The sequence below is a fragment of the Anopheles maculipalpis genome, chromosome 3RL, assembly GCF_943734695.1.
Source record: "Anopheles maculipalpis chromosome 3RL, idAnoMacuDA_375_x, whole genome shotgun sequence".
NCBI lineage: Eukaryota > Metazoa > Arthropoda > Insecta > Diptera > Culicidae > Anopheles > Anopheles maculipalpis.
The window spans coordinates 79,274,216-79,284,650 of record NC_064872.1 but is presented as its reverse complement, the minus strand read 5'-3'; the positions used below and the strand labels follow the sequence as shown (position 1 = coordinate 79,284,650).

General features: G+C 38.8%; 1 protein-coding gene across 1 annotated transcript; it reads right to left on the bottom strand.

Moving 5' to 3' along the window:
* Nucleotides 1-765: 765 nt before the first annotated feature.
* Nucleotides 766-1,727, bottom strand: LOC126562708 (ficolin-2-like). The gene is made up of 2 exons (XM_050219274.1): nucleotides 967-1,727; nucleotides 766-898 (listed from the first exon to the last, which is right to left on the bottom strand). Exons 1-2 carry the CDS (start codon nucleotides 1,725-1,727, stop codon nucleotides 766-768), a joined length of 894 nt encoding a protein of 297 aa, XP_050075231.1.
* Nucleotides 1,728-10,435: the final 8,708 nt, after the last annotated feature.

Below are 10,435 nucleotides of genomic sequence, written 5' to 3'. Positions count from 1 at the left end.
TATCCATTATTTATCTACCGAGCAAGTTTTGATGAGATGGAAGAAAATTTAATTAAAAACTTTTACGCTAATTGAATGATTATGCATTTAAATGTAGCCAGCTGAGGATGGCTTTTGTTTGGCCGTGTCAACTTCAGAAATCATCCAGGTTTGGGATGAAAAGGACAATGCTATGGTTGGGAGTTACAAAATGCAAAACACTATGAGCATAGATAATAGCAAAAAATGGCTTTGCTTTCTAATCAGACTGGAAAGAGTGTGTTACTTTCGTCTTCTTGAATTAATTGCAAAGTTGATAATGCTTCACAATAAGTTTATTTCAAGTTTGAATGAGTTTGAAGGTTTATGGATTGAGGTAAAATAAAGAAAATGTCTTTCATTCTTATTGCTTTTTTACATGCTTTACCTAACTACTAGAAAGAGATTACATTTATCTTCAATATATATTAACGAAATTTAAAAAAAAATCATTACATGGGTTCGTTCCACATAATGAAATTACTGAAACTCCTGTTCAAATAACTGAATTACTGAAATGGAAAGTGGAAACATATAATAGTATAAAGCACGCTCGTTGTGGAACTTTTCAACCATATAAATGTAACTTGCATACATTTAGGAGTGATTTGCATCGTGCAACTTTGGAACTTCGCTAATTCCATAGTCTTAGACTAACTACTGAACCACCAAGCGCCTTGCAAGCATCTTAATCATCGTAAATTTTTATAAACGCACATACAACCATCTCGTTCGTACAATAATGAATCACTTTATGGGTCGAATCATCATCTTTGTCGCCTTGAGTGAGTACTTATCCCCGCGAAAGTCCATCCACATGAGACCATGTGAGTCCTGTGCTTGGGTTAGCTTACCGCGCAAATACTCTCCATTAAGATGGCTGGAAGCATAAAAAACCATACAGTACCAGAACTGATTTACGCACCTCACATCCGCTTTCATACATACCACCGATGACACCGGTAAAACCACCAACCACCTTTGAATGCCACGGCACAGTTAAACGTCGCCTTGCTCTTATCACGATCGTACGTCGAGAAGCTTTCGTTCAGATGAATACGCATCGAATCACCAGCACCGCAAGGGTTACACGCACCCAGCTCAATAATCGCGTAATTTAATGTTTCCGAAGCGATGCGAAACTTTTGGTACCGTGCCGCAGCTTTCACACCGTCAAAATCTTCCATCACAACAGCCATCTCGTGTGGTGCAACGTTCGTTAGACGATGGATCCGATCCAGCCCCAACCAGAACTCGCCGTGCAGTGTGCCGAACCCGCGCTTATAGTCCTGCCAATCGCGAAAGAAATCTACCGAACCATCGAAACGCTGCTGGATGACGGTCCATCCGCCGCCTTCGTACTGCTGATCACAATACACTGTCATCGGCTCGTGAAACGGATACTCCGGCTCGATGCGGTAAATGCCGGACACACGGGATGGAACATTTCTGCACGATGCTCCCACAGCAGCTGGCGTAGCAGGTGCGTTGGATGGGCCCGGGCTTACCTGCAGCCGGGTTAACAGTTGTACCATTTTCGCTAACTGCTCAACCGTACCGTTCGTGTAGGTGAGCAATTCGGACTCGAGACCTTGCAAAGAGTCTAAACGGGCGGTGATCATTTCGTAGCCATAGCCGGTGGCGTGTGAATCAACATTAACACAAGCAACGAACAGTGCAAAGATCACACTTCCAACGAGGAACTGCATTATATTGTTTCGTGCGCACATAAACCACAAACTGCTCTGCGCCAACTGTACACCAAGACTGGCCGAAGAATTTGTATGCTTTTATCACCTCACCACGAAAACTAGGAAATCCCAGGTTTTATTTTTAATCGATGTTATTAATGTGGTAAATTATTTCAAATAGGCAGTACATTATCAGTTGAATGTGTTGTGATAGGCCCTGATGTATATGTACAGTGTGCACTTTATTCTCGATGGGATTTACATTAAGCAGGACTGATAACGCTTTTGGCTGATAACTGAATGACTTTCAAGAGGCGTTAATTAAATTGATTCATTCTCATCTGAATACAATTGTATTAAAGCTGTAAGCACACACATTTCCAAGAGTTTGGTTAGGCACTTCATATTGCCCATTTGACAGAAGGAAAGTGAACAAATTGAATTACGGTTCATACGATTTCGTACGATATTACGGGAGGTCTACGATTAAATTGGAAGTAAGGTTTGTAAATAAAGGTGCTAGTAGGACCATTTTAGTAATTTTTCTTTTTGTTTTATCGCTTCCTTGTGGCTACGGTGATTGTGACTGCTTTGCAACATATGGTTATCGAGTGATTTTAAAATAAAGTACGTACAAAAAATCTGCTTCATCACCGATTCATCAATTGTTCAACAAGTGCGTCGTACAAAGACTAATAAACAAGAAAAATTGTGTCCGATTTGGAGGAATGCAATCGGCGTGGCTTAGTTCCCTTTCAGTTATTACTCAAATGGCCAGGCAACATGATTATCTTAAAAAGTTTCTTCTAATTTTATATAAATTTGTAATTAAAATTATAGAAAAAGCTTTAATATAGGAACTTAAAACAAATTTGCCCACTGTGCTGTTTCACTCACAGAACTTCACTCAAACTAAAAAAAAACTCACACACAACATAAACAACTACTAGAAAATCAATATTGCTCATCCAATAGCTACTTGCATCCCGATCAAATACAACCAACTAACGCTCCAGACATTGCGCGGTCATGTAAACTGTTTGGAAAAACTTACAACCAACCTCTCGTCCACACAGCTCATCTCCACTGCATGCGGTGTGGTGCAGTTGGCGGAGCTGTGGCCAATTCATCGGCACCAGCATACCGGCGATGGTCATTCGATAATTCGAGTTTAATGAGAAAAGTTTCCCCAAACAAAAAAAAATACAACTACTAACTTATTCCCCGGTGGGACCACTTCCGGCACAATCACCGGTCCAGTTTTGGTGTGTAGTGCGACTTAAGAAAGAACCACAAAGGAAAGTGGGGAAAGTTCTTGCACAGCACAGCTAAGCAGGGAAAAATAAACATTGGCAAAGAAGGAGGGAGAAAACAGCAGAAAGCAAAAGCGAATTTACTGCATTAATTTTTATCAATTTTCTCAACTTTAATTAAAACCACTTGCCCAAAACAGACCATTACGGGCGCGAGTGGACAACCAGTAAACCGAGTGTACGAGAACAGTCACCCCCCTTTTTGGTAGTAGCGAAACTTTTGAGACAAATCCTTTCATTTAATCCCCTTTTTACATTGTGAGGAAGAGGAAGAGGTGTGAGTTGGTAAATAACAAATTCAAAAAACGGCCAACGACCGGCCGTGGGTGATGATGGGCTATGTAAAACGTTAAAGTAATTACTGGAGGATTTTGAACTATTCATGCTTTATTCATCACTCGATTACCATGCTTAATACAAATGAAATATTTATCACCTTCCCCTTTGCCCAAATGAGGCTGGGAGGAAGGGGGATGGGGGTGGTGAGTGGAGATTTTGATAGTGTATGAGTGCGTGTGGGGTTGCGCACAGATTATGCACTATTATCCGTTTGACTGGAATACGTTCCTGGTCGTACTAACCTGAAAGGCACGCATTGGGTTGAGTTTTTGCAATGCATACAACAATCCCAACTAACCCCCAACACATGCAGATTGTTATCAATCCCATCCCACGTGCAAACCTGGTCCGAACTAATTGAATGCTGATTGAATGTTTCGCAACCCGCAAACTAATTCAATGTCCTACTGGTTTTCCCTTCCTCGTTCGGTTTTGTTATTTATTCTTGTTCAGTTTTGCTCTTCTTACACGCGTATCATCACTTCACGCTAATAAATATCACCTCACCGTTTCCACATTGGAATGCGAACCAGAATGAACTGCTTAACCTGTTTACGACACGTTTGAATTCGTTCATTTATCTGTTGCGGTAGAATTGGATTGGTTCTAATTTTGTGCAGCTATTTCCGTTGGATGCTAGTTCAATGCACAACAACAAATAGCAAAGCGGCATCGCGGGGCTGACTGACTGAGTGCAAGTTTGATTGGTTAAATTACATTTTATTATAATAGATAATACGATACAAGTTTAAATGAATGGAATGCTATGTGGAAAAGTCATGTACAAAGACCACGATGACTCTCGGCATTAGTTACTATTGTGCGCGTTTGTTTTAAGGAATTATACATTTGTTGGCAGGATTTGTAGAATGATGATACTCTCGTTGGCATAAAATTTAGAGGAAACAAAACTGTACCAGTTTGTTCACAGTACGGTGGTAAGCCATCATACTAAAACATAAATAGTGGCGTAAGATATTAAGGAGCCTGAATAAACTTATAGCTGGTATTCGTAGGAGCAAGTTCTCTGAAGTTGTTTTAAATTTTACCATTGAGCCATACAGCTGATCCGTTGATCCTGGAAACTTTCATAATCCTCAGCCAAATTTTAAACAGTAAAGATGGGTGAATTCTGAGGCATTACCCACGATTGGACCAGAGTTGTTACAAAACTTGTTCAAAACAATTTCATTCTAATTTTTTTTCATCCGTGCTGAAACCGTAGCCGGAATCGAAGTTATTTTTCATAAGAGTTTTACAAACCTTTCAATTATCGATTTTCCTTCTTCATCAAATAATGATAGATCTTCTGAAACCTGATATTTGTTTTGTAATTGTGCAATTTCTATAGTGCAACAACAGACATTTATTAAAAAAAGACTCTTAAAGGGCTTTTCCTTAGAAAGAACAATAATTTACTATAGCTCAGCATCTAAGTTGGGAATGGAAAGTGGAATGAGCAAGACGGCTCCTGAAGAAGCCCTGAACTCACAAAAAACCGACCAGTCAGTCAGTAGACTCGATTCCTCAACATCTATTTCTCTTAAGGCCTATATCACTTCCTTCAAGGAGGCTGCAACATAGCGATAACGTCTAATAACTTATAACGCCTTAACAAATGTCTGTTGAAAACTATGTTCAATTTCTAGCAAAACCGAACGTTCGTATTATTTTACCGAATACTTATACTTCAAACACTGAACACATTTTACAGAACGCAACCAAACGGCATAACCCACACGGTACAAAATTGCTTGAAATTTCAATTACTATCGCATAACGTGATCGCGGTCAACCATTTCGTACGAAACGTCCTCGACTGATGCGCACTACTGTCGTCGTGTCTTGATGAATTGCTAAAATGATGAAAACTATTTACTTGAGTGGTTTCCTCATTGATGTAACCGATGTTCTGTCGCTGGTTCTCTGCGAGCACCCAAAAAAAAAAAAAACAGCTAACCTTTACCAATGCTTTATCATAACTTTGTATCGTACGCTCTGGCTGCACTAGGGGAAAGGACCTCTGTCTACTGCTCCCGCCCTCTCCCTTCCTTCCTTTCCATATCTCTTTTTGGATGTGCTTGTTGTACGATTGTGCTTTGATGTTACATCGGTTGGAAGACAACGTCGAAATCGTTACCACCATCATTGCTAAAAATGATTCATAATGCATCTGCGAATGATAGTCGTTGGTATGGTGAAGGGTTGTAGTAGACTACAACCATTCGGTTGTGTGTGTGTGTGTATGTGTGTGTGTGTGTTTGTATGTGTGTGTGTGTGTGTGTGTGTTTTGCGGTTAGATTTTCACCGTGCTGTTACTAGTTGAAGAGGAGCATAATAATTTTAGCAATGCTCGTCGTTCTCTAGTGCAGACTGTTGGGAAAATTCATTTGACGGCAATAAAGCGACGGAAAGCGTCACATCAAGCAGAAGCAATGTGAAGTAATTTCGTTACCCGATGGATGCAAAATGATTGACGATGCCGTTTTTACATTCATACCAAGAATTAGTTATATTAGACAGTTTGTAAATAACATTTTGCCAAAAAACGATTCCACGAAAAAAAAATCAATTAAATTATTAAAACCGTCCAACATTTGTTGGACCGTTTAACAATGCGTAAACATTTAACAAGAAAGTTATGGATGTCTGCAATATTTTATCTTTTGAAGCAATTTTTGCTTTCTCATCTCCACACACACCGTACACAACCAGCCCGGGATGGCAATAAAAGGGGCTATCATGCTAGTGACTTTGTTCTCATTTTGCATCTAAGGCAAAGAAACAAAAAGAGAGAAAGAAAGAGAGATAGAGAGAATTATATTAATGTTCTAAAATTCATCTTTGCGCCAGTCAAAAAAAAAAAACAAAAGGTGCGACATTGTCGTGGGGACAAACTTTTCTCCCGTTGTCGTCATCATCATCGCCGTTTGGTGGATTCTGTCTACATTTAACCACCTCAAATACCGAGCCATACTCGTGTTACTTCACACAGAAGCCATACCATCCAATCATGCTCGCGTTCCCGCCCACCATTGTCAACCGATTTCGTTTTTGCACTCTCAATTAAGGTAAAGTTTCAGTCGTGCATTAATTATGACTTGTTTCTCACTCAATAAATTACCTGCCACTGGTGAGAAGTGTCTTCTGAAGCCACACAGGACAGTAATTTTGATTCCCTTATTTTTATACTGCCACAGCACGAGAAGCCGCATTAGCAGCGTGATAGTGATGATAAAAATAATTACAGAACTTTAGCATGATTTATGATTCACTGTCAACCGTACATCGATTGAACTCATAATTCATAAGCAAACTTTTAACACGATAAAGTACAAATAAAATGCAGTAAGCTTGGGCGTGCAAGCGCCTGGGCGTGAACAGGGCCGTTTGAATGTTAATTATGTTGTTAGATGATGTGTAATCTCTTTTGAAACATGGTTCATAAATTTATTCGGTATGGGTGCGGATGCGCCTGAAGTGTAATTCACGAGACAGATTTTTGTCATTTTCAATGTTTTTGTAGTCAAATATGGAAACATACTTTTATTGAACACTTTGCTAATACTTTGTTTACGTAAGCATCACACAAATAGACCATTTTTGAATGAATTTCGTCATAAATCGAAGGCCAGTTATGCCCACAAAGTATTGTACGAAAAAAGTGACGATAAGTTTTTGCTCCGTCTTGACAAAAAGAGTGGTTAGAAAAGGTTCTTCCATCGATGTTTATTAAGCGAAGAGCTGGTAGTCCCTTCGATTGACGTCACACTCAACGTCTGCAAAACTTTTTTTACGAACTACGTCTGCCTCTCGTTCTGGGCCCCTTTTGCATTGGTTCGAAATGAGCGGTTTTGGTTGTAAAATTTATATAAAAAGCCTTGTTCATAATCTTCCTAGGTGGATGCTAGGTGCAGATTGCTTTAGAAACGTCTCTCGAAAAGCCGTATCGACCATATATGATACACATTCATGCATGCGTCTTTAATGTAAAGGCAGTGGCGGATTTAGCCTTTCTTGGGCCCTAAACGGAGTGTAAATTGGGGCTCTCTTTCACATTGGATATAAGTTCGGTAGGTGTACGATTTTTGCTACCCACCCAAGACAAAAACTGCAGACAAATTGAAGCGAAGGGATCGGTTAAAGTTGTTCCACAAAAAAAATGCGTGTTTCAAAGACACATCCAACGATATGTGGAACGCTCCGACCGAATCAAAACTGAGCGATTCATCGTTTTTTGACCGCGCATCTTTTTTGTGGAACATCCCATCGCGAGTCCTCTACCTCCCGCTCATTAAGTGGTACGACTTGACATCGTATTTCCATCCCTTACTATGCTGGTAATACATATACATAATTCAACATATTATTTATTTTTTTTAGGAAGATATCATTCGATATCTCAGCTTCAACATCAAGTCACTTGAACTATCAAGTCAACAACACAACACAAAAAAACATCCATTTTATCGCAACTGTCATCAAGGATACACGCAATCAGTTGCATAATCCTTCAAATTCATCAACACCACTTCAGCGCAAGACCACTCTCTCGGTTGAGGTCAGTTTTAATCACTCCCGCCTGTGGTGCGTTCCTTCTGATCAGCTCTTGCAAAGCTTCCACCAACCACCAACCGATACTTTAAACTTTAAATTGCCAATCAACGGTGGATTATTTGCCAGCGGTACAACAGCCGCTTAGGCATTATGATCGGAGGTTCGATGAATTCGAAATACACGATACCATGCATTCTGTGCATTGAAAGCCAACATTGAGCAGTTAGCTTTGTATTCTCGTTTCGTTTGCTCCCTCCCACACGGCGTCTGTACACGTTGCATTCCAAGTACACCGATGCATGCCAACATTATTCGAACTGAACAGCGGCAACTTAACATTCGAAAACTGGGCACCAAACTAACGCATTTTGCAAGTGTATTTCGACGAAAACGGTGCTTGGAAAAGTTGTACAACACCACTAAATTGGTTTGAAGCCACAGAAATCAATCACCATTCAATGAAAACCGTGCACAAAACTTTTACCGTTGCAGGTGTGGTAGTGGACACGTAATTTGAAAATTAATTTTAATGCGTTGAAAATCGTAATGAAAATTTCGGTTTTTGGAAGCTTTTAAACGAAAACGAGTGAAGATAGAAACGGTATTTAATTATTTCGGAACACTTTACACTGTTGTCTTGCTAAATTTCCTGGAGTTCCCCTTTTTTAGTGTGTGGTAAAATGTTTAAACGATTAAGTCATATAAGGAACACGGCGAAACAATTTTGTGCCACTGTTCTAGCAGAAGCCATTTGAAATCGGTTCCATCATGAGTCTCATATGACATCCTACTGCTTTGAAAACTTTTCTCCCGTTGTTCCAATTGAAACAAGCTAGCGACTATAATGATGAAAAAGTTTGTTCAAGTTCGTTAGAAAATAGTTTTTGTATAACAAAGTTCTCATGCTGCAGCACTTTTAGTGTTTTCTTTTATACTTGGATTTCTACAAAAAATGCATCTCACTTCTCAACAATGGAACAATCACGTTCTAACAATATGTAACACATAGGTTTGAACATAATTGAAAAAAATACATCTTTTACCACTTTCACGTGCCACAATGTGGAATTCTTTGTATTCGAACAATCCAATAACCAAGAAACGGTAGACTTTTCTTATTACTTTAGGCATTCTAACACAGTTGGCATGGTTAATTATCGTACGTGAGTTCGGTGCAAATAAGAACAGGATTAATGATCCGTTCCCACTTTGCTTCTGTTTGGTTGTGATCAACATTCACACATCACCCTCGAATGTGTGTCTCTTTGGCCAACAAACGAGAAAATTATCCCTTTCTTTTGTTGAGAAAATTAGCTCTCTCGTACATAAATTTGCTCAAGAGAAAAAGAATATCAAACACCAAAGAAAACCTGACTGTAGGTATTACCAGTTGCCCTGTTCATAAACAGCAAGTCATGGTGATTTTTCTACTCAGAAAAAAGGGAGACATAAAAATTGTGTCCAAGGAGAACGGAAAGCCAAGGAATGTAAACAGGCAAACATCTTTTATCAACTTTCAATGAAGTGTGCTGCATGGTTTCCAAACTTTTCCCAAAAGCCGTCCAATAATCGATTCGATTCATTTCCCGGAGATCTTTCTTTTGTCGTAGGCTGGTCAAGTTTACGGAATTACTTTCGGGGTTTTGAATATTCATGCCATTTTCTTGGTCGAAACGGATTGCATAATCTACGATGGGTAGGGTTGAACGGAATTTGGTTAAGATTATGATGGAGCTTGCAACAATAAAGGCTACGATAACTTTCCATGTTTTACGGGAATGTTTTGCTTGTTGAATAACAATAGAAAAGTTAAAATTACATCACTTGTTTACTTATCAACATCTGTTTTTAATTTGATCTTAACTCGATCGTAGAAAATACTCCCATTATAAAAACGTGTAGTAAAACGCCACAACTGAATAATTTTACGAGTATATTTGACTCGTATATTTGACTCATTATAACTAAGGAACAAAAAGATGCTGTTATAATGCCTTGTCTTAATTTAATTTAACTTAACTTACAAAATGCGCTTATGAGTATTGTATAAGCGTACGTTCAAGAGCTCTGAACTCTTTTCTTTATGAAATCTGAACCACGGAAAATCTGCAACAAAAATAAGGATAAAATATGGTACTTACATCGACATTGAAAACCTATCACGGACGACCAGGAATTCTCGTATTAAATAGAGAGTACGAAAGGTATATTTATTTATTTATTTATTTATTTGTTTATTTTTGTTTAAATAAAGTCACTGAATATTAATCTGAAACGTGTCTTAAAATAAATAAAGGTTAAACATGCAAGTTAACTGCGCTAAGTTCATCAATTAATTCGAATAAAATATAGTATAAAAATAGTATTCCTAAAAAAGCTCCATTCATGACATGTATGATGGATTCCAAATAACTCCTCAGCGACATTCATCGCGCCTAGTGAGAATCAAATGATACGATGAAATCCTAGAATTTTGTTTACTCTTGTCTATTAGTACAGTTCTTTAGACAGCTCCAA